Genomic DNA, 26,837 nt, shown 5'->3' with positions numbered 1-26,837 from the left:
TAATTGCACCACTATTCCTCAGTGTATTACTGACTGTAAGAAAATTGTGTGGGTCACCTCAAACCAAGAATTCTGGGAGTTTTCTAATTTAAATTGGTGTTTTCAATCTTGCTATTTGCTTATTATCCAATTCTGGTATCAGTGTGCTTCAATTTTATCTCCCATGCTGATCTTGAATCGCTCCTTGAGAAAAGCCTTCGTTAAGTCTTGTTCATATGAAGAGATACTGTTCAATCCAATGCCTGGTTTTTTTTGTTGCCTATCCTCAGAAGGTGTCATAAAAGATGACCTAGAAAGATAGTATAATCTTTCAGGAAAAGGCTCTGAAGATAAATTCTTTAAAAATATGCTTTATTGTAAGGTCTGATGCAGATTCTCTAATGGAAGAGATCTGATTTGCAGTTGGACACAATCACAGCACTGCATCTGAAACCCTCTTGTTAAAAATTGGTACAGGAATATATATGGATCCCTGGTGTTGATAATGTTGTGATTTTGCCATGATCACAAGATGCTTTTGATGGCAAAGAACAGAAATATGTGTGGATTCAGTAAGACTAACTAACATATGAGAAGCATTTCTATATAAGGTGCATTTCTATTTATTTGCTCTTTTGCTACCTGGTATTATTGCCCTCAGTATGCCAGTCAACTACTGAACATATAAAGAATTGGAAAGTTTAAAAAATGCATAAGCAGAAAAAAAGGTTTTGCAATAAAATTGGTGTGCAGGTTATGTTGCTGGAAGAAATCTGTATTTGGTTTTTGGACACCAGAACAAATGAACCCTCTGTGTTAGAATATTTGGAGTATTTATGTTTTGCTGTGCTACTGAAACTGGTGTAATTATTGTTAGACAGCAGGTAGCTTGACAATAGAGTGGATCAGGAAAGGAAATCAAGCCTGTGTTGAAGCTTCCTTTAATAGTCAGTGAGCTTAAGAAAGAAGTCCAGAGGATTAATTGTCTCTTGATCTTTGGAAGTAATATATATTAAAAACCCCCTCTTAAGCTGGTGCTTGATCTTGGTCATGGAATCAGGCTATAAAACTGCTTTTCACATGTCCCCATTAAAACTGCTTGTGATTATTCACTTCTGCAAGCTGTTCATATGAGCATTTTTGTAGGGATTCCTAGCACTAATGTACTGACCCTAACTTTACTTGGGCTGTCGTTCCCATTTTTGGTAAGATAATCATCCCAGAGGCATTTTCAGGCACCTTCAAGCTTGCCATAAACAATGAAAGATGGAGACTTGCATTGTTACTTGTTAAACTCTTTTAAGGAGACTTACTGAAAATTAAAGAATTTTGCAGTATATATGATAAGGCCCTTGTGATCTTGAATTCCTTATCTTGGCCACCCACTTGTTTTTTGAGAGCAAAAGTGCATTTTTTTTTGGGATGCTTTTTTGTGGGGTTTGTTTGTTTGTTTGTTTGTTTGTTTGTTTGTTTTTCCTTTCTTTTCTTTTTAGGTGAGGAGTAAATTATTATTGTCTTGTTGCTAGTCTAAGGTTGATTAGAGCACAGGGTTCTCAGTTAACCCCCTCCTTTCCTTTGAGTTCCTAGACAAGGAGGTATCAAGCACCCCAGGCAAGAAATGTTGTCCCATTCCAGAACGGAAGACTCTTTGGGGCAATATCCACTCTAAGAAGGAAGAATAAGGGGCAAATCATTCCTAATCATATAAAGCCAGAAGAAAGTTTATGAATAAGCAAACAAAATTATATTTGAAAATTTGGGAGGGTGAATGATGAGAAATATCTTGAAAGTGGGAATGTTTCTGCGCACGTCTTTAGGCAACTAATAAACTGGAGTATCACTGTTTCTGCCTGTACTTACATCCAATAAATTACAACTCCTGTACTAGGTACAATACTCCCTTCTTATTTCCCACAAGCATTGTTATTACAGAAAATGTATTGACAGAAACTTAGATTAGAAATATCCTGGTTTGTATTTTATTTTCTGCCTGTATATCCTAGCACTGATTTTTTTTTGTTTGATTTCTTTAGGCAGTATTTGTAAAATCAATTTCCAGTTCTATTTTTTCAAATTGTTAATAAGCAAAATGTCATTATCTTTTTGAGTACAACTCCTTTAGACTCAGAATTTATCATATTTGTCATTCCTTGATGAGCTTCTTTGCCCAACATATCTGCTAGTGATCAATACTGATTGCAAGACCTACAACTTCCATAAAAAATAATTAATGAAAGCATTTTAATCCACTTCACTGAAATGCATATGTCTGTGTTTGCTTGCAACTCCTCTGGATTTTTAAGATTATATTAGAATAGTCCTGAACGAGTTCCCAGTCCAGGTTCTTGCAGCATTTATAAGCTCCTGTGGTAGTCTCTCTGATTATACATAATTTACATAAAGTGCCAGTCATCTCACTGTCTCTATTACAATCTTTAATCATTTCATTTTATGTGATGAATAGATTCCTTATCCTTGATAATCTGGAACTGATTTGTTGAGTCTGGATTGCTGTGTACCTGAAAGACTCTTTTTTAAATCCAGAAGTTTTTAACTAAAAAAGTACCATTTGCAGACAGTGAGATAACATGGACCTACCAGTGTTAGGTTGTCCTGACCTGAAAATGTTGACAAAGAGAGAAAACAGAATTTTGTAGTAAATTGAATTAGGATGAGTTGCATATTTCCACCCTTTGCCAGCCTTGCAAAGTCCTCAAGTATTTTGCTGGACCAGCCTTTTCCTGTGAGTCTATGTCTTTGATGATTCTTGACAAAGAGTTTTCAGAATGTCTGGCAAAATGTTGAGTCTCTTGGCTATGAACATGTTTTCCATGTAAAGTTTGCTGTTCGCAGAAATGTGTGCTATTCCTAATGACTTTAGAAGTTTGACTTTTTTCTCGTATTTATTTCAGTAGTGTAAAATTTTTCCACTTGACATTTCCTTTATGTCAAAGCAGAGTAGGTGAATGTAGGTTGGCACTTGTCTCTCGAGGTCTCTAGGGATTTTGCACTGGGAGGAACTATCCTCTCACAATTAGTGCTGGTGCAGTGTAACTTTTCTGTAGGTAGTTAAATGGTGTAGTGGAACAGAGTTATCACAAGGCTCAAGAGCAGACTTAGTGCAGAATAAACAATCAGGAAGCTAAGGCAGTAATACAGCATGAAGCATAAATTTGGAAAGCTGCCTGTTGAGCCTCTTTCTAGTGCATACATCTCCAAGAGGCGATCAGAGACACAGCAACGGGAAGTTTTTCAGATAGTGTATCTGAAAACCCAGACAGCACAGACATGATGGGCATCCCTGTCTTCTGTCTGGGATCTAAAGTGAAGGAGTTCTGTCTAGGCAGCCATAACTGTTCTATCCTGCATATTTGGGCTCCAGTAATGACTGCGAGTTGCGAGCTGACTGCTTAAATTACTGTGAAGAAAGTTCTTTGTCTTGAAAAACATTGTAGAATCATGTCTTACCAATACATAATATAGGATCTATAGCTTTTTATAGAAATGCAAAAAAATTTTTCATGTGATCTGCTCCTATGTTGGATAGACCTATGCTGCTTTAAAATATACACATTTAATTCTTTACCACCAACATGTTGAGAATGACAGTTGAATAGGAAATTTAATTTTATGTACTGTGGTAATTTCCAAGAGTTATTGAATGCACCTGTCTCACTGCTTAGTGGTCCAGCTGATGCTCCCTGGCATGAACACGTTTAGCCTGACAGTTTTGTCGTGGAGAAGCTGCTGCAGACAGCCTATCATTCACTGATGAGCCACCACTGATTTCATTCACAAGATTTAATAATGGGCCTCTGCCTCCCATTACTGAAGGAACCGGACGCTTTCACAGTGGTTATTTTCTGCTTGCTCTTTTGTGGAGGCATCAAAACAGTTTAGTATGATCTATTTAATCTCTTCTAGACTGAAACATGAATCACAGAGATATTTTAAAACTAAAGTTCATTTTATGATATCACATATATATTGTAATTGTGGACACAATGAAGAGGGAAAAACCACAGAAAAGATGCACTGACTCATGTTCATTAGCAAAATTCCAGTTTTAGGAATTCAATAGTTCAAAACACCTCCAGAGACATTAATAGGCAAAATAATTTTCAAATGACAGTTCATGTTGCTGATATTTTCTTAGTTTGTTCATTATTGAAGTAGCTATATTTTTTAGGTATTTTAGTAATAATGGAGTTTTTCTTTGAAAGAAAATTCTCCTCTTCATCAGACATATATATTTCCATTTAAGAACCAGGATACTTTCATCTGCTGATAAAAGCACCTGCTAAACAATCCCTGCAGTAAGAAACTCATGCACTTAAAAAATATTAGATTCAAAATTAGATGAAATGATGTATACATGAAGTGCATTATGATATATTCTCTGTAATGGCTGAAGGAAAAAACTTCATTGGTGTCAGAATGACATTGGTGTCAGAATGCCTTTTCTAGGAGTCTGAAATCACTGTTATTGAGGCAGAGAAAATCTAGATTGCTGCAACGTCTGTATTTTTCCCATGTCATGCTACCTTATCATGGCTTAAATTTATTACAGTGAAATTTGGTTTGTGTATGGTGCTTTATATTAAATGTTATTTGTAAGCTAGTTTGAAAAGATAGAAAATGCTGTGGAAAACTGGAAAAATGTGTTTTTAATTTATTTAATGCAAATGAGGCTTCTACACATTTGCTTTCTATTATTTTCACATTCTCACAGACATATTTCAATTGTCTGCTCCGGAAATAATTACTCTATTGATTTTCACTCCATTTTTTCTTTCAAATGGTATGTAAGAAAAGGTATTTTTAGTTTTACTGGATGTTCAGCACATCAGGCTGTAGAGGATGCCGCAGCTACTTTAGCCTAATGGTTGAAAATTATGTCAAAATTTGACTTCTTACAAACTAAATATAATAGATATTACATAACTTAATTTGAGGCCTAGAACACAAAGCAAATGCTGAAACTAGAACACAAAGCAAATGCTGGAACTAGTACCACAAAACATGAAATACTGTAACTGCAGAATTTTAAAAATAGTTTAAATGAAATGCCCTGACCAGCATGTACATTTGTAGGCAATAGTACTGTAGCAAGGCACTAATCAGCTAAGTACCATAATCCTCCTTATAGGGTAAATTCTTACTTGACCTCCAGCTATATACAGCACATGGTAACAGCATTAAACTATAACACTCCTCTCATGCTCTCAATAGCTTCCCATTGGGTCAGCTCTCTGACTTGAATTGCTGTTGTTTCATATATTAGACTTTTTATTTTTTTCCTAGATGCCTTATATTTTGTAATTGCATTTTGAGGGAAGGGAAAAGATTGTAAAATATATCTAAAAAATTTTGGCTCAAAATTAAGAGGCTGTTCATATGATTTCGCCAGACCTAGAGGATTAAATGAAAGCACTAGCGAGAACAGAAATTGATGTATTCTCATGAACCCGAGGCTTCCAACTTCCCAGATGTGCAGTGGCTGATCAAAAGGTAAAGCAGGGAAGAAAGATGCTGAATGTGTTGTGTGAAAACAATGTCTAACACTCAGCATTTTTTGTTCTTTTGGGGGATGATTAGGAAGATATTTTTTACTTTTAGCAGAAAAGGTCAATGAAAGTACTGAAAAACTTTTTCTTGTGCATCAGATATATGAGAATATTATCATTAACAAAGTCTTCTTTTAATTAAGTTTCTTAAATTGTATTCTATTTTCTGTGACAGAAATTTCTTGAAAAGCTATATTTCTTTCAATAAAAATAGTATCTGTGGAATTTTGAAATGTCCTTGTATTTTATATTATTTCTCCTTTTTAGTAACAGTTCAGTATTGTATTTACTCCTTCTTATGTTTTAATGTTTCTGTGACCTACTATTCTTTTAACACCATGGGTTTTAAACTAATTTGAATCCTGCTGTATGACAGCTGTTAATTGATTCCATCCTTCTGCAAATTATTTCTGTGGTGTCAGTACTGATACAGATAATGAGAATGCACATTCTGACCAATTATGCTTGAATACAATTTAATCCATTTGCTATTGTTTTTATGACTAACTGCTTTTTTAACATGAAATTTTTATTGAAATAGGTAAGATATTTCTTGTTTATCTATTAAGTGGAAACAATTAACAAAATAATTTGAAAATGTTCAAAAGTAGAAATGAAGAAAAATCTCAGAATGTTTAACCTATTTGTAAAAGGTAAGCATTCATCAATACATCTGAATGAACACTCAGATTAGAAGATAGCTATTTTATTTACCTGTTTGCAGTTCTCTAAAATCAGATTATATGATGTAAGGGTCAGTGAATACTGAGTCAAAGTAAAGGAGGACAAAGTAATTTCCACCATTAGTCCAATTCTCCTGTCTGATTTAATGAAATATCTGATTGATTTAATAAAAAAAAGTGAAAAAAAACTTATTACCTAAATACTTGTAGAGTAGCAAGTGATACTTAAAATCACTACTTTTGTTCATCAGTTACTTATTTTTTTCATGTTATAACTCTTTTCCTCACACAAATGGAAATTAGCCCTGCTGCAATGTTGAATATTTGCTGAATTGCTTGTATAGAAAAGTATTGTTTTATATGTCTGTGCAATCATGTCGAATTCAAAGCAAAATTGTTGTCAGTGGTGAATTTATTTATGTTAATATTTTGTTGCTACAGATTTCCTTTCATTCCATTGATACAAGTATTCAATGAATTAATATTTTCACATAAAATCTAATAGAGATCAATGTCTGCACTATCAGTCTCATGCTTCAGTAAATTTTCTAATCATAATTGTAAACTTAATTAATTATTAATTATTATTAATAATAATTAATTATTATTTAACAATATTAATTATTGCTTGGAGATATTTAGCTGAAAGATATTCTAATGGCTCAAAGTATGATTGCTATAAAAAATTACAAGATATGGCTGAAATGGGGAATGGAATATTGTCTCATATGAGCTTTATGAAATGAATTGCTTAGATATCTGAGTTGTAGATGTACTTCAGGGCAATTTGTTTAAAACTGTATTGGCCAAGAAATGCAATAAGCACCTTTTCTTTTTATCAGAGTAGGCTGTTTAAATTAATTAACTTGTGAATTGTACATTGCTTGCTTACATTCTTAATCTTATTTTGAGGGGGTGAGAAACTAAGGAGAGTGAACAGACAGATCAGAAGATTAATCTAGTATAAAACCAGACAGCATACCAACTGCAAAAAGAGATCTTGGTAGGAACTGGGACTGCTCAGAAGCCAGAAAAAGCTTTTTTCAAAGAGCTGGAACCATAGGTGCTTCAGAGAGCAAAATGAATTCTCATGCACAATGTGACTCAGCAAAAGCAAAAGTTATAAGCAGAGAATGAGAAGAGGAGTTAAATCAGTACCAGACTCTTAAAAACGTTGCCAAAAATAGGTAAACATTTTGCTGATTCTTCAGTATGGCAATGGAAATCTGTGGAAGTGTTTTTATAAGTGAGAGGGTAGGACCCTCCCTGGAAAAGGCAGCCAGATCTTAATTTTGCACAGCAAGTTTTCTGGGTTCATTGTACTCGTGGGAGTTTTGGTTACAAGGTCCAGAGTGTGTGCAGCTCACCTTCTGGCAGCCTAGAAACCTCTTTGCAAGGCCTCATGATGGTGTTTTATCTGCTCCCTGTCACTGTTGCTTTAAACCAAGTGCCTGACTGTCTGTTGAATACAACACGTAGAAATATAAAAATTTTGAATGGTAGAAGAATTATTCCTAAATAATCACTCAGGAACCAACAAATGCTGTTTCCATGACAGGAACCCTATAGTAATGGAGAGACAAAGCTGAGCTCAGTGTATTTGATGAGGTCTCTAACAGGAAGCCCTGTCTCTTGCATGGTTTTTGTGACAGAGTTCTAGTGGAAAATGTGAATTTTTACGTTCTCTGAATTATTATTTTATGTACTGAAAGATCACATTTTGAAATTGCAATATGTGCAGGAGAAATGTTGTCAGTTTTAATTTTTCAGTCAATTTTATTTCTTGCTAATTTATAGGAAACAGAAAACAAAATATCAAAGTATTGTCTAGTAAATTATGATTAGGTCTTACAAGTAGATGACCAATATTCATTTTTCAAGTAGTAGATGGTGGCTCAGGCCCACTGAGTCCTTACTATTTTTTAATTGACTCAAAACTTCTAATTTATAGAAATTTTCAAGTTAAGCAGAGATTAATTCAGTTACTCATATGTTTAAACGTATCTTTAGAATGATATTTTTGTGAAAGTTTTCTCCAGTTCAAAAGTGTCTTCTATTAGTCTGAGAATAGGTTAGTAACAGGAAGGCCTGAGGTCTAGTTTTGACAGTGATATAGATACTTTCCATACTACAATATTTTTTAATATCTGTGACATCTGAAATGTGATAGAAACCCAATTTTTAAAATTTCCATTTCTACAGTACACTTGGGTTAATTTTTTAAAAATCTAAATCAAAGGAGAAGAGAGTTTTCTCTTTAAGGAAGAATACAAATGAATTTCAAAGACTTTCAAGCTATTTAGTTCCATTATGGAAATCGCAGCCATCAAAGCTGAATAACTGTCTTATATTCCTCTATGTCATATTTTAAGCACTTAATTCTATTGTAGTGTGGGGGAGTTGAATAATTTAACTTTATGAGCAGGAGGTCAGGTTACAGTCAAGCTATTTGCTTTTTCATAATATTAGTGATGTCTGTAGTGCACTGTAAATAAGATTTCCATCAGTGTGAGCTTATGGGTTGTTTCTTAAAAGACCAAATGTCATGTCTTGATAAATTACAGTAAAAATAAATATACAGTAATAATTAGGAAAAATTAAGTTTCAGATTCTACATCTGAAAAAATAGTATTTATAAACTGTGCCTGACAAAGAGATTTATGCAGGTTCTAGAATTTTTTAACCATAACAGAGATTTTATTTTATGGTTGTTTCAAACAAGCAGTAATCACAATGGCCTGGAGGATTTTTCAGTGGTGTGGTAACCTTTTCAGGAAGGGTGGTAATCCTTCTGACAGGAGATGTATAGTGCTTAGTTGAGCTGGCAGCTGGAGGGTGTGTGTCACACCCTTAAAGTTCTCTTAACTTTTAAAGTTCCAGGAAAGTCCTGGAAAGGCAGGAGTAGTCATTTTCCATGGGGTATCCAGCTGAAGGTACATGATGAAAGGCTTTTATTAAGGTATCTTTAGGTAGTTAATGGTGAGAAATGGATTAGACAGAGGCTCATGAAGGTGAGTGAGAATTAGCTAGTGATCTAAAAATAACAGCAGATTTTTAATAGTAGTGACTGGCCATAAGTTTTCAAAAGTACTGTTCCTCCTGCTATGATGTCATAACTCTGGTTTAAAATAATATAGTGTACATTGTACAACTATATTTATGGCAGGTATTGTTAAAATTAAAAAATTGTTGAATATTAAAGGGGAGCTAATTGTGCTATGATGACCAGTAAAGAGAATGACAGGCTTGAGCACTAAGTGGTGTGGTGACTGCAGGGCAGGATGAGCCCTCTCTTGACAGCAAGGTTTCTGGCTGATCAGGTGTACAGATACAGTTAATATATTTCTGATGGATAGGATTAACTTCTGGCATTTGATCCCAGTAGTCAAGCTGGCTGCTTCAACAGGAATGAAATTAATTAGAAAGGGAGTTTGATAGTGCCAGTCAACGTAGACCAGGAATTAAATTAGTTGCTTTTATCTATCAGGCTGCTTTGTCTGAAGAAAAGCACTCCATTTTCAGGTAGGTCCTTTTTCTTGCATGTGGCCTAGCAGTTGCCACATGCAGGGCACCTGTACGAAGCTTTTCCCTTTAGGAAAGGTTGGAATAGATTGAGGATCCAGATGCTCTTTGCATTACTGTTAGCCATGGATGATGTTCCTAAATTCATGTCTTAGCAATAAAATGGAGGATGGAAAATGACTGTTTGTGGTAAATGTAACACACAAGATTGGAAAATGTTTGTGTGAGTGGTGTAAAAATATAATGCTATATTGACACATCCTACTCTCATTAACCTACTTCATGCTAGAAAAAAAGGTGGATTTTTTGTAAATCCCATGCCAGTTCACCAGATACATTTTCCTCAGCAGTACTGTTTTTACTCATACAGAAATCTATGTCTTTAATCCTCTCAGCCTTCCCTCCATGAAATTATAGCAGTAATGTTTCCAGAAGTGATTTCTCTATTTTTCTATGCATCCATATGAGGACACTGTGACATGTAGTCATATATATGCATACAAATAAATGTGGGGAGTGTGTGTATATTTTTATAATCTATTTGTAGCTAAAACAAATCTCCTGTTGTTTTTATTACAGTCAACACAAATATGTAGATATTTAACACTGAAGCATGTGTACACTCAGACTACTCCAAGGCACGTGTGAGATTTGTCAAACTAGATTCTGTACAGTTTTGTGTGTTACACAGTACATCGTGGAGTTGATATTATAAACAATACTTATTAGAGTGTTTTAATGATTTGGAGGATTAAATCTATGCAAAAACCTGTGGTTGTGGATGCAACTTGATCTATAGGTAATATAGACTGAGTATATGTGGTGTGTTAACTGCATAGTATGTGAACATTGCATGTGTATTGGTCTCAATCTTTCAAGGAGATCCACATGAATAAATGCTGTATCTGCTGAGTGACATTTATTTCAACTCGGCTTGACTGGAGATGAAAAGACTTTGCCTATATGGGGTACACAACTGGGGAGGGAAAGTTATGCAAATTTTTATTACAGGCATGGTAGAAATTATCAGGGATTAGATAATTTATTATTGGAACAATTTATTTTGGGATGTGTCATATTTTTCATCAGCTAAAGTATTTAAGTGAAAAATATTTATCTTCCTTAGAGCATTTCTGAACCTAATCTCTGTTGTCTTAATGAAAACTCCAATGTCTTTGCAAACTGTCTGCATTCTGGTAGTTCTGTTGTCCTAATTATCCATTCCCATTGGCCATTCTGGTTTTAGACTTATGAAACTCTGTTCGTGTCACATTAGAGTGATTCAATGTGAGTCTCCAGTAGCAGAATCTGTAGAGACTTTGTTAAACTTACAGAGGTTATGATATGTGCTGGTACTAACATGATGCTGTAATAAGACAGATAGGACATCTAAGCTTCACCATATATGCAAATAGGCATCTGCAAGATGCTTGTACTACTTATCATGCTTTGCAGGAAGAGTTTCATTTTTGCAAGATTGAGTCGGTTTTCTAATTTGTAGATGCCATTGTAAAGCTAAATTACTTTAATATTTACAAGGCAAAACTGGGTCCAATCTTTCAAGCACAGTTTAATGATTCTCTGTGGTACCTAAGACAGTGCAGAATGCCAGTTTGCCAATCCCCACTGCCACACACACTCTGCTCAGACAGTTGTGGGTTTCCCTTACTGAGAAAAGACTGCATTTCCTTTCTGGCTGTGAACATTTTTTCTCCTATTGGCTAAACACAGAGCCCTTTATACTTTCTTGGACACTAAGGGAGAAGCTGTTTCTCTTTCTCCCCTTCACTAAATTGAAGGGTTTCCTTTTTTCTTCTAGGACCATTGTGGCAACAAGAAGACTCTGTATTTGCTCACTTTTTTCCCATCCTTCTAAACACTAGGCAAGATCTCCTGGTTGCTGCCTGCAAGGCTGCCCATCAGGATCACTGGCCATTTTGTGAGGGTAGAAAACATTTTAAATGAGATCTTAATTATAAAAACAGAACTAAATATAAGAAGAAAGGACTGAAAATAAAAATAATTGCTTCATATATGTATTTTCATTACTTAAAGCTTGAGTTATCTGTATTATCACAGAGAAGTCCCACCTCTCAGTGTCTTTTATCCACATCTGGGATCTTGCTTCAGTTTCCTGCAGGTAACTTCTTCACACCCATCAAGGATGAAAAGCCAAGCATGAATCAGAACATGTCTGGAAGTACCATTTTAAATGCTCACTACCCTGTAAGGATTGTTTTTTCCCTGTGAAGAACTACCCCTTATTTAACTGATTCTTTCTAATCACATGGCAAACAATGTTGTATCAAAAAACCAGAACATATAACATTCGTGACATTTTCCAGAAACTAAAATAGTATTCCTTTACTAAAATAATACATACAAAAGAATCAAATGCTTCAATCTATCATTTATCAGTGTCAGGAAAGAATATCTTGATAATTCTTTTTCCACCTTCCTCAGAAGCCTCAGGTGTTGTCTCTGGCCAGCTGGTGCCTATGACAAAGAGTCTCTGCTTTATGTGCTACAGGATCTCCATTCTAGTATTTTGATGTGTCTTACTCAAATCTTTGGACTAATACTGTTACCATCCCTATAGAGATGGGAAGGATTCTTTTGTCAACTCAGAAAGCACTTTGAAGTGCTTTCTTTTCTATACAGCACAAAAAAATGTTTTGTTTTCTGAGTTCAGGACTTCTGAGTTCATCTGATTTAGACATGTGCGGCCATTGGATCTTTGTTTGTTTTCTGCCCTTGGCACACATTATAGTTTTGTGGGAATGGAAATGTGTGGTAGTTTCAATAATGGCTGCTAAAAGAGCAAACTAACTGAATGACCCTTCTAGCCTTAATTTCTATGGTGATTATAAAGCCCTATGAAATAGAAGAATATGGTCAAGTTATATCACTGTAAAATGATTACAAAGGATTAATAAAATGTTGGTACTTGTAAAGCTGTTATGACTACAAAGTAACATAAGTATTTGTATTCTATATTTTATAGTGTTCTATTAGCATTTTTCCTTCAAAGCTGTTTTTTATTTAAGCTGTGCACCCAGAAGCACATTTGTAGCATGACATGCTTGCTTTAATTAATTACAGAAAGTGTGAGAGCACAAAGAAATGCAATGAAATCATTCTATCATTTAATTAGCATTAACTATATATTTGTGCTGCATAAAATATTGACAGAATTCTCTTTCTGCTTTCTTGTCATGATTATTTAGGAAAAGAAGCCCATCAATATCAAGAGAACAGAACAGAAGATACGAGCAAAGGGACGAGCGAGACGAATATTCGCAGTATGCTACATCAGACAGTGCGATGCCCAGGTCACCATCAGATTATTCAGATAGACGGTCACAGCGTGGGCCTCAGTTGTATGAAGAACCTGAACTGGGTGATTATAGGGATTCCAACCGAAGGAGCCGCAGACGTTCCAAGGAGTATCCGGTAGAAGAAGAAGATGCACAAAACAGGGAGGAATATGAAAGGCAGCGGAGAGAAGAGGAATACCAGGCACGATACCGAAGTGACCCTAATTTGGCTCGTTACCCAGTCAAGCCACAACCATATGAGGAACAAATGCGTATCCATGCTGAAGTGTCCCGAGCACGTCATGAACGGAGGCATAGTGATGTCTCATTGGCAAATACAGAGTTGGAAGATTCTCGGATGTCTATGCTCAGGATGGAACGGCCATCAAGGCAAAGATCGGTGTCTGAGCGCAGGGCTACCATGGAAAATCAACGTTCATACTCTATGGAAAGAACTCGAGAGGCTCAGGGGCCAAGTCCCAATCGTCAGAGGACCACAAATCATAGCCCTCCTACACCAAGGAGGAGTCCAATTCCTCTGGAAAGACCAGACATGAGGCGCTCTGATTCATTAAGGAAACAGCACCATTTGGATCCCAATTCTGCTGTACGGAAAACAAAACGTGAAAAAATGGAGACCATGTTACGGAATGATTCACTTAGCTCAGACCAGTCTGAGTCTATCAGACCTCCCCCACCAAAGCCCCATAAAACGAAAAAGGGAGGTAAAATGCGCCAGGTTTCATTAAGTAGCTCAGAAGAAGAATTGGCATCCACTCCAGAATATACAAGTTGTGATGATGTGGAGATTGAAAGTGAAAGTGTTAGTGAAAAAGGTAAGATTTCTAATTTTTGATTTTTTCAATATCTAGATGTGATTTAGATTTCATTACATTGTATATTTATTTTACCTATTTAAATTGATTGCCACCACTTATCTACAGCCCTTCACAGGTGACTGAAATTTTGTTGTGATGGGAGTTGGGCTTTTTTCTGATTTTATGTTTCATTTGCTTAGATCTAAAGTCAATGATTTACACAGAAAAGAACATCACAGCTACTAGAAGCATTAGGATATTTTAAAGGAAAAAGCATGTCTATTGAAAAACCTGTCAATGAAATCTGCAAAGTAGCTAGAGCTGGTCTGTCATATAAGGCCATGGTTTCATGTCCATTAATACCAGATTTGCGTGCTCCTGGATCACAATGAGTGCATATTTGATCTGGATCAAGTGTGGGCCCATGACCACGTTTTTATTGAATTAACTAGAGCACATGACACAGACCTTATGCCAGTTTCATGCTGGCTGCTGCAGGTTGAAGAGTATCTTATCTGCAATAAGACCTGTGTGTATAAAGTTAAGCCATTCAAGTTTTGAAACAAATTTGAAATGACTGATGTGGTTTATACCAATGGAGGTTTCTTTTTCTTCTGGTACTATGGTGCTTTTTGGCTTAGTACTTTTTAGGATTAATGTTGGAGTTACTCCACTGTCAGAAAGAAAAGCTAAGATTGATTGAAATGAATCCCAACCTATACAAAGGTAATCTATGATTTAAATATGAAAGTATTGGGGACAATCGGTTTGAACTCAATCAAATTAATATTATTAGTTTGCTTACTTTCGTGTATGTTGTTGGTCTAAAGTACATTAGTTTTAACCTTTTTTTGAGTTACAAGTCTTATGGTAGTGAACCGTTACTACTCCTCCCGAGTGGTCTTCTGCTGTTGTGGATTGGGAACAGAAGATTTGTTGCTATGTATTATTAATATGGCTATCAAATTGGTTCTGAAGCAAGTAATTAATTAGAGTTAGTAAAATAAGTCTGAGTTTTCATATGTCAATATCAGCAACCGTGTTCTGGTAAGTAAGGAGCAGGCTAGAGTAGAATGGAAGGAAATTTCACCCAGGTCAAAGTAGTAGACAGTTACATGCACAAACAACTGTGCTGAAACCTTGACCTCCTTAGGCTTCCTGATGAGTAGAAAAAACTTCTACCAACTTTATGGTGCTCATGATTTTGTTCTTAGAAGCAACCTTGAGGAAAATAGGACCAATAAATATATGGGAAGTATTAAAAAAGTGTTTATTTATGGCCATCCAGCATAGGAAACATAATATACAGAATAATATACAAATTATATTTTTTTTGTACACATAACATACAAAACATACACATTTAAGATTATAAAGGCATGGAATTGTTTAGGTTTGAAAAGATCTGTAAGATTATTGAGTTCAACTGTTAATTTAGCACTTCCATGGTTTCAACACATCAATAACCCTTGTGTCTTTGCTGCTGCGTGGATCTCCATCCCCTACAGCAGACTGAAGGACCTCACTAGCACAATGTCCCTCAGATATTGGCCTGTTGCCTCCAGGTTTACCTGTAGCAAACCTAGTTTTATGCCTTTTCCCCTTCAGACCTAGTTTAAAGCTCTCTCAATAAGCCCTGCTAAGACCTGCCCAAAGGTCCTTTTCCCCTTCTGAGACAGGCACCTCTCCCATTTGTTGTCAGCAGGACTGGTATCATGTGAACTCTAAACATGATCAAAAAACCTCAAAATTCTACTGGTGGCACCAGGCTCAGAGTCAGGTACTGATCTGAAAGGAATCTTCCTTTCTTTCCTCATCATTCCCTTGAATTAGGATAGAGGAGAAGATCATTTGTGCTCCTGATCCCTTAAAGAGTCATCCCAAGGCCCTGAAGTCTCTTCTTAATTGCCCTTGGATTTCTTGCTGCCACTTCTTCTCTGCCTACCTGAAAAATCCATATAAGCTGAGTGCCATTCTGGGATAGGAAGTTTTCCCTTTACATCTTCGACTGTGGTCCCAGAGCTGCACCAGACTTCGCCAAGAAATGGGTCCAGTCTGCATATTGGTCCTTCTGCTCCCTTCAGACAGTAGTTTAAAACATCCTATATGATGCTAGATTCTCTGTCATAATAATGATCTTACAAAAACTTACAGCTTTCACTTAAATAATTTTGTGTTTTAAGTGTCAAAGAAAACACTTTTATGTATAACAGTAGTTAATGACAATGCCATGTCTGTGCTGATTTCTGAGGCAGTGAATGAATCTCACTACCTGGATCCAGACTTCCCAGCTGCTATAGGTAGACACAGAAAGTCCTACCTCATTCTTTTTGTTTTCATGAATCTTACTGTGTAAACCAGCACATTCAGAGTCCCTATAAGCAAGTGATTTATTTGTGAATACCACCCAAAGGAATCCAGCACATAAACCACCATCAGTCTTCCTTGTATGGCAGTACATTGTTTCCTTAATTAATAAAATACGATTAATTATTTTAAATATATCATATAAAAATTAGTTTCTCCTCCCCCCGGATTAGTTGCTTTCTGGCCTTTAAAAATGCCCCAGATGTGAGGATTTCTGAGATGTCCTTTTGAGTCACATACGAAGTCTGTCTGGCCAAAGATAAAATGCTAAATATAAAACATTTGGCTTTAGAGTGTTGAAGGGTGGCAATGTTAGCTTGAGAATTTGGATGCAGTAATAATGAGCTCTCCAAAAAGAGCAGAATAATGTTTTCTCCATCTCTTTCTCTGTGGAATACCCATATTTTTTCATAGGTAGCGCAGATAAGTATTAACAACTGCTCTGCTGTGTAGAGCAGTCTGGGCCTGAGCTGCAGGAATAGGTGATCACTGGTTTGCATCTGAGATTTTAGAAGGCCCTAATGCTGGTTTTAAGAAACTAGTCTGAAAATTATGCATTTTCCAAAAATAAAGGAAAAAAATATAGTCATATACTCTTAAAAGGACTGAAAGCTTTCCTTTTAACCTTATCTTCAAAAGAAAAAGGGTCAATACATACATAGGTTGGAACATATATATGCACACAAAATGAAGATAGATATTTCGTTCTGTGAGTTCAATGGAAACAGGTACCAGCTGCTGGATTAAGAGCTCTGGGAAGAGCATCAATTATTGTTGAATGCCTGTGACTTTCAGTATTTGGGTCTGATCTCATTTCAATAGCTGTCTGCCTCAAGGTAATGTTTCTTTGATTTTTAAAAATGTAGTCTAATTGTTTTCAGGGAAGAGACAAGGCAAAATTATTTTTCTGCATGTTTCTGGTGATGGTGAGAGAAACTATTGCCTTGGAATGCTCCTGCCTCTGTGGGGGACAAGGGAAACTGTGAGCAGAGAAAGCTGATGAATACTCTGACAGGACTTGAGTACCCCATAGACAGTCATGTGAAACACAAGCAGGTTCAACTGCAGAAAAGAAGACCTAGATTCTTAAGATACTGGGTAGTTTTTGTAATGCAAATATATTTGGACCAGGAAATTTGGATCATATGCCAGACTGAGAACTGGCATATTGAAATGGGAATCAGGAGGCTTCAGGAGAAGCAGATAAGGGAAGGAAGTTTAGGGATGGCAAAACAAAATGTCATTGGTTGTCTGGAAAATGGTGGATTGATATGGAAAGTGAGGCTGTAGGAGAAGAGGGAAGAGCAAAGCTGGTAGATCAAGAAGGCAAAACCTGTAACCTGTAGTTTGGGAAGAGCAGATAAAGTGAAGGAAATCAGGCTGATAGAGATAACTGGTAAGGTGAGAACAGGAACTTCCTGAAGGGTAGGTTAGAGGATTCTGAGAAGCACAATCAGCATTTTGGGAGAGATGGTGAGTGACTGGGAAAAGGGCATTCAGAGAGAAGGGCAGGAGGGCTAAACTTGGCTTGGGATTTTTTGCAAAGAGGGACTGGAATGTGGACCTGGCACCATTGACCTGAAGTGCTAGAGGGTGTTTGGTGAGATGAGAAGAGTAAGACTGTGGTGAGGAGAAAACATTGTGACTGAGCAGTTCATTCTTTAAAAGCTCAGGAAATATGTATGGCAACAGTGTTAAATGGACATAGCTGAGATTACAAATATGTTTACCTGAAACTTAGGTTGTGTTAGAATTAGACATATTTTGCAGGCTGAATTTTGTGCAGCTCTTCATACAAGTTGAAACTGCCCCTAGTGACACAATTGAATACCAATTTACCAGCTGGCCTCTGCCTTTTTCTGTGCACAGGATGAACATTTCTTGCTTATTATGCTATTCAAATTATTCTGAAACTTCCAACATTTTTTCCACATTATCTAAGGGACCCTTCTTTACTCTTGCTGTGAATACCAGGCTTCTGAAGCTGCAAATACAGTGTCTTCATTTGTAACACTTGTTGCCAGTCCTGGTGATCAGTGTATCAGACAGTTTAAGGCTGCATCTCCACTGCAGGATTCCCTGCCTGTCTTAGGAAATACACTTTGGAGAGAAAAAAACCCAGAAAGTTTTGGACCAAAAACATATGTTTCAGACCAAAATATTAGGTATATTGCTATATCCCCTACTGAAAGATCAAAATTGCTTAAAATGTTAGAGGAAAGCAATTCTTGAAATGCCGGTAATTTAAGAAATTGTAAATTTTAAATGGCAGTAAAATTGATCCTCCATCAATAAACCCAGAGATCATAATGATGTATTTATAAGTGTTCTAGACTGTTCAAGTCACTTATTCTTTCTCAAAACCATCTCAGTTTACATAGTTCAGTTCCAAGGCTCTAAGAAACATGGTTTATACAGCGAGAACAGTTGTGGTGTTAATTGCAGTAAAGTGAACATTGAACTATGTCACCTACAGAACTCCAAATAAAACTGGTTTTTGTGCTGCACAAGTTAGGCCAAGCTTTCTACATTGCTTGTCCAATTCAAGTGTCTTCTGTTGCGAGGAAACGTTAGAGTATTTTTTGTTTGTATTTTCAGTTAGATGTTTGCCAGTGCAATTGTAAGGAATAGGCCCCGGGGGAGGTTTGAAAGGGCTGCTATAATTTGTCAGCCAGCATGAAGCAGATGTTAAGCAGAGTGCTACAGGCTTGTTCTCTGTGTCCACAGGCTTTATAGGTAGATTTAGAAAATCAAACAGTACCACTGCCCATGTATTCCTTGTGGCAATACTGTCACACCTGCAGTCCACCAAAGGACCAATCTGAAGAGACTTACCACAGCCTCTCAGGAAAGCTAGTGGTCCCTGGGGTTGTCATAGCCCTACTCAGAGCACAGGCACCAAAGAGGTGACCTGCACTGGAGCTGGGTTCCTTCTGCACCTTTCCCAAATATTTGAGGGTCTTAGATGTCCTAGAGTTCTTTATAAAACTCACAAACTCTAGGATTCCAGCAAGAGACAATCTCTGCATGAGAAAAGAAGGAAATCCAGGTGCATGATAGCTCTAAATACTGCTCTAATTTGTTCTAAATATAAAGTAGGACATAGTAGATTTTCAAATGGTGGTAAACAGTTCAGGCATACACGTGTACCATGCTCCCAGCCACCTTTCAGAGCACCCTGTGAGAGATATCTCTTTGCACAAATGGTGGCTGACATCTGATGTGGGTGGAATCTGTGGTGGGAAAGGCAAATGTGTTTGTGTTTTGTCAGAGGTGCAGTTTTCAAGTTTAGTGTTTTCTTTCACTCTTCTTTTATCAAAACATGATAGCTAGATGGATGCCCATTTTTATTATCAAGGAAACTCATGTATAGAAACATAGAAACATGTAGATTGGCAAAGATCTTTGAGATAACATCCAACCATTAACTTAGCAGTGACACATTCACCATTAAACCATGTCCCTTAAGTGTCACATCCACATGTCTTTTGAATATTTTCAGGAACAGTGACTCAACTAGTTCCCTGGGCAACCTATTCCAGTTTGACAACCCTTTCAGTCAAGAATTTTTTCCTAATATCCAATCTAAGCTGCCCCTGTCACAACATGAGACCATTTCCTCTCACCCTATTGCTTGTTACTTGGGGAATAGATTGACCCTCACCTAGCCACAGCCTCCTCTCAGGGAGCTGTAGAGGGCAATAAGGCCACCCCTGAGCCTCCTTTTCTCCATTATAAACACCCTCAGCTCCCTCAGCCACTCCTCATCAGACTTGTGCTCCAGACCCTTCACCAGTTTTTTGTGCCCTTCTCTGGACATGGTCCAGCACCTTAATATCTTTCTGGTAATGATGGGCCTAAAACTGAACACAGTAGTTGAAGTGCGGCCTCACCAGTGCCGAGTACAGGGGGGGACAATCACTGCTCTGGTCTTGCTGGCCACGCTTTTTCTGATACCAACCAGGATGTGACTGACCTTCTTAGTCACCTGGGCATGCTGCCAGCTCATATTCAGGCAACTGTTGACCAACACTCCCAACACAACATATGGATAGGTAGGCTCCAGTGATCTTAAAATCTTCAACATCCTTGTGCTGTTGACTGAAAGCTGCAGAGCGCAGGCTGTGTGAGCAGAAATGTGTGTATGCAGAACAAGGTGTTAATACACTGTTCTTTGTCACTAAGTGCATTGAAAACATAGATATATAACCTTCCATTGGCTGTGTTATGGTCATTTACAAACATATGCACTTTTTCACTATAGAAATTAAAATATCCTCATATTTGGAACAGCTTGCAGGACCCACTTGTTTATTGCAGTACAGAAACCAATCTGGTAGAGATACAGTTTGGGTTTTGACAGAGAATAAAGTCTATTTGGAAACAATATATTTGTCACAAGTTAAAAAAAATATGGTAGCTCACGGTGTGAGGAGCAGGAAGCACATTTCCTGAGTGCTACTGCAAGAACAGGGCATGTCTTACACGAGCAGAGATGCCAAGTGAGTGGATTCCGTCACAGTGCTCTCACTTTTAAATTCAGAGAGATGGGGGACCTGATTTCAATCTTACTTGTGCCAGTTTCATACATCTTCAACAACTTTGGCTTCAAAGTTACACTGAGCTGAATTAGATCAGAATGAGGTCATTGTTTCTAAAATTTGCTTCATTCAGGTTAGAGAGTTCCTGAAAGTCTAACTTCTCTGGAACAAATTATACTAGAAGGCAAAAATTCAGGACTGAGCTGTAGTACTTGAACAAAAAGGCTTTGAAATTGCACACAGTTTTGGTATAGAAATACCTTAGAATTCAAATAATAAAATTTTGAATGGTCGTAAGAAGAATAATTGATTATTTAAAATACTGAAAGGTTTGACACGTTTTATTAAAAGCAGATTTGAATGAGTGAAAAAATGTCTTCTTATTATTTCACTTAATATTGGAGCATAGAAGACTTCCTTTTCTATTTAGAATTAAATATTTTTTTCATGGAGATCTCTACAACTTAAGTAGGGCAAATGCAGTTTTAATTTATAAGGAGTTTGATTAAAAATTCAGAATTCTAATATTCTATTTTTTTAAGCTTTCTCCTATGAACTCGCTCCATTTTAAGTGCAAATATAAGAAATACTGAGAGATAAGAAATATTGCATTTTTGTCCTTATGTGTTAAAGCAATAGATGTCACTGTTTCTGAAGTACTTAAAACACTGAATGAGAAGTATCTTACTTTAAAATATTAGTATTGGTTGTGATATCTTTTCTACAAAAATATTTTTCACAGGTGCATAGATGAGAACAGAACTAGAATGTTTCAAGTTGCAGAGAATGTTTTTTTGAATTGTTGCCAAACCTTCTTCTATCTAGACACTTCTATATTTCTTAGAATATAAATGAAAGGGGTGTGATTTTCTCCAGCATTTAGAGGAATCTACTGTATAATATTTTAAATTTGCAGTAATTTAAACTTAACACGAGACAGTAATATCTCTCATAGAAAAAGCCCTGCTTTTTCCCAATTCTTGGCTGCATATTCACATCCTTATTATCACTCCACCTGGCAGAAGCATTTGGGCAGGTACAGATTGCATCAAGCCAGGAAACTTTTGTGGGGTAATTCTAATTAGGCAAAAAGATGGTAAATATTAACATTTGAAGCTGCTTAATAAAATTGTAATGATTGTCCTCTAAGATATCATAATGCATGCTGAAAAGATGGTGTGTAACTGATTATGCCTTGTCAGAATCTGTGGATAGATAGGGATTTGCTGAAGTAACAAAGAAGAAATATTTTTATATGATAATCAGACAAGACAGAATATTTTATCATAAGTAAATGAACATGAATAATTTCACAGTGCTTTGATTCAACCAAAAAAGTCTAATATACAATTTTATTGGTTAAAACCTTTACTAAATTACAATCTGAACCTTCTGTATACAAATGTACACAAATCATTACAACTGTAATTCTTTAATCATGTTTCCTTTTACTCTGGGATTTTACTGGAACTATGACTATAGAAGAAATGTTGTCTGGGCACAAGATTAGTTATCTCCTGATATACTGCAACAGAAGAACAATGAGTTATTATTAAAGTATTTTAGTGCAATTGTTGTAGTTATCTATGATTCCAGATGAGATTAAGTTTATTGTTAATAAGACATGATTTTTAATACTTTTAACTTGGAGAAAATTTTTATCATTGAAACCTGTCTTCAGTTTATATTTCGAACTCTAACTGCAAGATTTATTTTGCCTTGAAAATTGTGAAAATTTTCTATTCTAAAGGCAAAGATTTTTTCTTCAGTCTAAGATATAAACTATTGAATTATCTGGGTGACCAATCCTAAATATCATAAAAAGTATTATTGCTTTCTCTGCAAACTTTTTTTTAAAATCTTTTCCAAATTTAAATAGAAAACAAAAGAAACTTGTATTATCATTTCAAGATAATTTCCCATTATCCTTTCATATCCTGGCAGGTGAAATATTTGCTGTATAAAATCAATAAATATTCATTAGCCTTTTAATAACAATGAAAGAAATTCCTGTACAAACATGGCTGGAAAGGGCTTCATCCTGAGAAATGCAAGGCTTGCTATGTAGGTAATTCCTGTCTTGTCCAAATTGTCCCACTTATTTCAGATTACTCTTTCAGTTTAACTAAGTTAGAAATTTGGACTTGTCAACCAAGTCTTGCATCAGGGATAAGTGCTATTAATCATGTAGGTTTGGCACAGACAGGACAAAATGAAAACCTGATGGATTCTGTGTAAAACATTTCAGTTCTTTACAATGCCATGATAGAACAAAAACCATCATGGAGTTTTTCTTTGAACTTTTCAGGGTATTTATATAAATACTGCTCTACAATATATGTACTTTTCAAATTATGATTTTCTTCATACTTTGATTCTTCTAGTAATAAAAAACACTCAAACTTATCAGTCACAGATTAGACTGTCATTTTAAATTATGTAGTGCATATTTAAATTGATTTTGCAGGTAGTTTTGTTACTCCTTCGGTTAACTATCAAAAACTAAATGAACCATTGTAAAAAAATTTTATTTAATTAATTAAAAATAATTATTTAGTTGGGAGTATTCTACCAAATATGTGGGGGTTTTTTTTGGTTTTTTTTTTTTTACATTTTCTTTAAAAATGTGTCTTTCTTGTTCTGTTGTTATTTTATATCTATTTCATTAAGGATAGGATAATCAGTATGGAAGAAATAGAGAAACCAAAGTAAAGGAGGAGTTAGCAGAATGGGCTGTACATATGTCATTCACCTGAAAACTGAGTTCCTGTCCTTTAGCCCTGTTGTTCCAACCTCCCCTAAATGTGCCATTCAAGACTTTGAGCTAGTCACAGAAGCTACTTTTCATTAAGCTGAATATTGTCAAAGGTCAGAACTGGAAGCATATGTCAGAGCAAAACATATCTTTTTCATCTTTTCACAGTTCTCACTCCATCCAAACCTCATCCATTACAATTCACAATCTAGTCACTAAAAGAAATATTTGACATGAATAGTCTAGGTAAAGTGGCACCAGTTCTGATGTCCTTCTGTGTCTGGCTGTAATTTCAGCTACAGCTGTTCAGGAGCTGCTATATAACATTGGAGCTGGTCCTCTGGTGAAGGCAACAGCACAAGTGTGAGGGGTGAACCTGGCAGCTTAGGGCAGTCACAGCCCTGCAGAAATCTGTCCCCACTCCCCAGTCAGAGCCCTGAGCAGATGCTGAATGATGAGTGCCTTGAAAACCAGGCCACCTGCCTAGGGATCTTATTATTGATTTAGGAACCCGATTTCACCCTATTTGTGAAAATTTTAGCGAACTTTTTTCAACGGTAATATTTTCCTGAAAGTATATTTAAAACCCTATAAATGTGTTTTTGGTGTCTTTCATTAATTTCAAAAGATGGTTCATAGATTTCTCCTCTGATGATCCACTGTTTTGATACTAAAATCCTAATTTATGTATAACCCATCAAAGGCTTTACGTTACTCAGTGGTTCTTTTTCCCTGCACTCAATTTTTAAGTTTCTCTTACAGTTTTTTCCCCCCTTTTCTCTTTTTTGAAGCCATGCGGTTTAGGCAATGATTTGGTTGATCATGCTGCAGCACTTAACAGTCTTTCAGACTTGAAGATACTTTTAAAACAGTTTATTTCAGTTAATGTTTAACTTGCTGAATTGTCAATGTCACGTATATCTGATTACGCCATTTCACCTTGTTGATTAAGTAACTTGTTGCCAAGGAAAGTTTGAGTAGTATTTATGAGGATGGAGAAGTAGATTGTGAATGAAGTGTGTGGTAATGGAGCTTCTGGTTTATATGTCATCTGTTTCAATAGAAAAGTGAACTTTGTAGCCTGTATTCATGCAACATTAGTTTCTCGTTTAAGATATTCATTTGAGATGTGTGAAAATAGATGAACTGAATAAATATGTACATAAAAAAATACCTGTGCCACGCACTGAAGTTTAGACCAGATTGAAAAAAAACCCCCAAACCAAAAACCTCAGCAATTCTTATGGAAATGTACTCAGATCAATGGTATTCTAGGGAAACATTCTATAAGAAATAGTTCTGGTGTTTATACTTTCTGCCTTTCTGAACATTTAGATTGTGAATAACTTTTAGTTTCATAGTTATATAATCTGTTTACTTGGAAAATGGAAATATATGGACATTAGTTATATAATCTAAATAGAATCAAATAAAAGTTTTTGTCACAAACTTCCATGACTATTTACTCTTTTGCATATTTTTATATATGTCTATAACAAGGAAAGACTTGGCTTGTAACACAGTATGTGAGATGTCTAGATACTACGATGTGATAATTTAACTAAGAAGTGACTGCATGCAGTATTTTTTATTGGATTTCATAATTTCTAATAACTTTACAATTTCTTCTACATATTATAGTTTGGATTTAATTTTTTTCTAAGCTCAGTTCTGAAAATCTGATCATACTGAGAGTTTCTAAAAGCTGACTTCCTTTGAAAAATCTTCATGTACTCTTTTCATCTTGCAATTTTAATACACTTTAAAAATAAAAATGATAACAAAAGGCATTTTTTTAAAGCTAGCATATTGTTGAATTGAAGGAACTGAATTTGTTCTTGAAAGCTTTTCACTGGTGAAGGCCACCAGAACTAGGTTTGAACTTTGGACTAATCTACCAAGTACAATTTAATGTGTTACTTTTGTCTCTGCAGTATAGAAAGGCTGAATGTATGAGGCTGAAAGTTGCTGGTTTTCAGGCGTATGTAATCCATTGTCTCAAGTCAATCACTGTAATCCTTTATAAAAGACAGGACTGGTCAGTAGTTGAAATCTTCATAGATGTAATTCAGTATAACTAAAGGTAACTGGAGCAAGTTTTCTGCTATTTGCTTTGTGTGTGTAGTGTTGCAAAAAAAAAAAGATTAATCCCTTAAAACCCAGGAATTTCATTGTAAAAGTATAAAATCATCATGGAAACTCAGGCCAATAGAGTGGCTGAACCAATTTAAAGACCTCATTAAAAGCAGAGAAGTCACCAAGTACTAGTGTCTCATTTCAAGACACTGAGAGCACAAGGTTTTGTCTTGAAGTGTGACTCAGTAAGGTGAGCTGTGGTGAGCCAGTAGCTCATTGTTATCTGAAATGAAAACCCCATTCACGATCCTCTCATGATTGTTGATCTGGACCGAATCCATTATTTACCTGACTTTTAGTGAACCAGTTTAGGTCACTACACTGGAACGAAACAGAACCACTGCAGCAAATGAACACTTTCCTTTTACCTTAACAAGCTGTAGAATGTCTATGGCATGTTGCACCTTTACCAGCACTGGCATAAAAGAGCACAGTCACACTGCTGGGAGCAGCATGGAGAAGGAGAATGAGGCAGCCTCGTCCAGTGACAAAGAGCTGTTAGATACTCAGCTGCATAATGGGTCATGTTTGCACAAAGCAGTAAATAATAGTATGACTTTCAAGCAATACTGGCAACATCATAGGCAAAATTGCAAATTGTAAAGGGTGATGTATGTGACTGCTTGAGAGGTGATAGAGTAGGTGAGAGCCTCTTGGTACTCCTATTTTCCTAAAATTGAAACCACATATCTTATCTAAAGATAGGGCTGCATTGCAGTCCAAAGCACGACTGCAGCTCATCTTGACAGATGAGAACTGGTTTTGAGGGCAATAGTTAAAGTGCTGATAGCACTGGAGCTGCAGAGTGCTAACTGCTGAGACCCTGGGTAAATATTCACGTGATGAGTCTGTGCTGAGCTGCTGTGCCTGTGTCCTTGTTACCACGGAGGCTGTACTGGTGCACAGATACCCTGTGAGATAAGCAGCTTTTCAGCCCTGGCCTCTGGAAGAAGATGACTTCTCTAAGCAGTAAGCTTGTGCAAATAAGAATCCTTTATGGCACCTGTGTAAGATGAGAAAAAGCATGTATGAAATGGCAATACTTTGTGTTATTGCTGTAATTTAAGTTCACAGAATGTATGGTTGTGGAAAACTTAGTACCAGAAAAATGTATTATATGCTCAATGCTGTTGCCTTTTCCTCTAATAGTTT

The 26,837-nt window shown here is 36.2% G+C and overlaps 1 protein-coding gene across 27 annotated transcripts in view; it reads left to right on the top strand.

Annotated features, from left to right (window-relative positions):
* RIMS2 (regulating synaptic membrane exocytosis 2) overlaps window positions 1-26,837 on the top strand; it is a 388,249-nt gene that overhangs the window by 115,358 nt on the left and 246,054 nt on the right. For all 27 annotated transcript variants that reach the window (XM_018077725.3, XM_029959232.1, XM_029959221.1 and 24 more), the window contains one exon: window positions 12,979-13,904. In XM_018077725.3, coding sequence (XP_017933214.1) covers window positions 12,979-13,904 — 926 coding nt within the window. The remainder of the gene's footprint in view (window positions 1-12,978; window positions 13,905-26,837) is intronic.

Source organism: Manacus vitellinus, unplaced genomic scaffold (assembly GCF_001715985.3).
Source record: "Manacus vitellinus isolate BGI_N305 unplaced genomic scaffold, ASM171598v3 scaffold_1_pilon, whole genome shotgun sequence".
NCBI lineage: Eukaryota > Metazoa > Chordata > Aves > Passeriformes > Pipridae > Manacus > Manacus vitellinus.
This window is presented reverse-complemented; position numbering and strand designations above follow the sequence as displayed.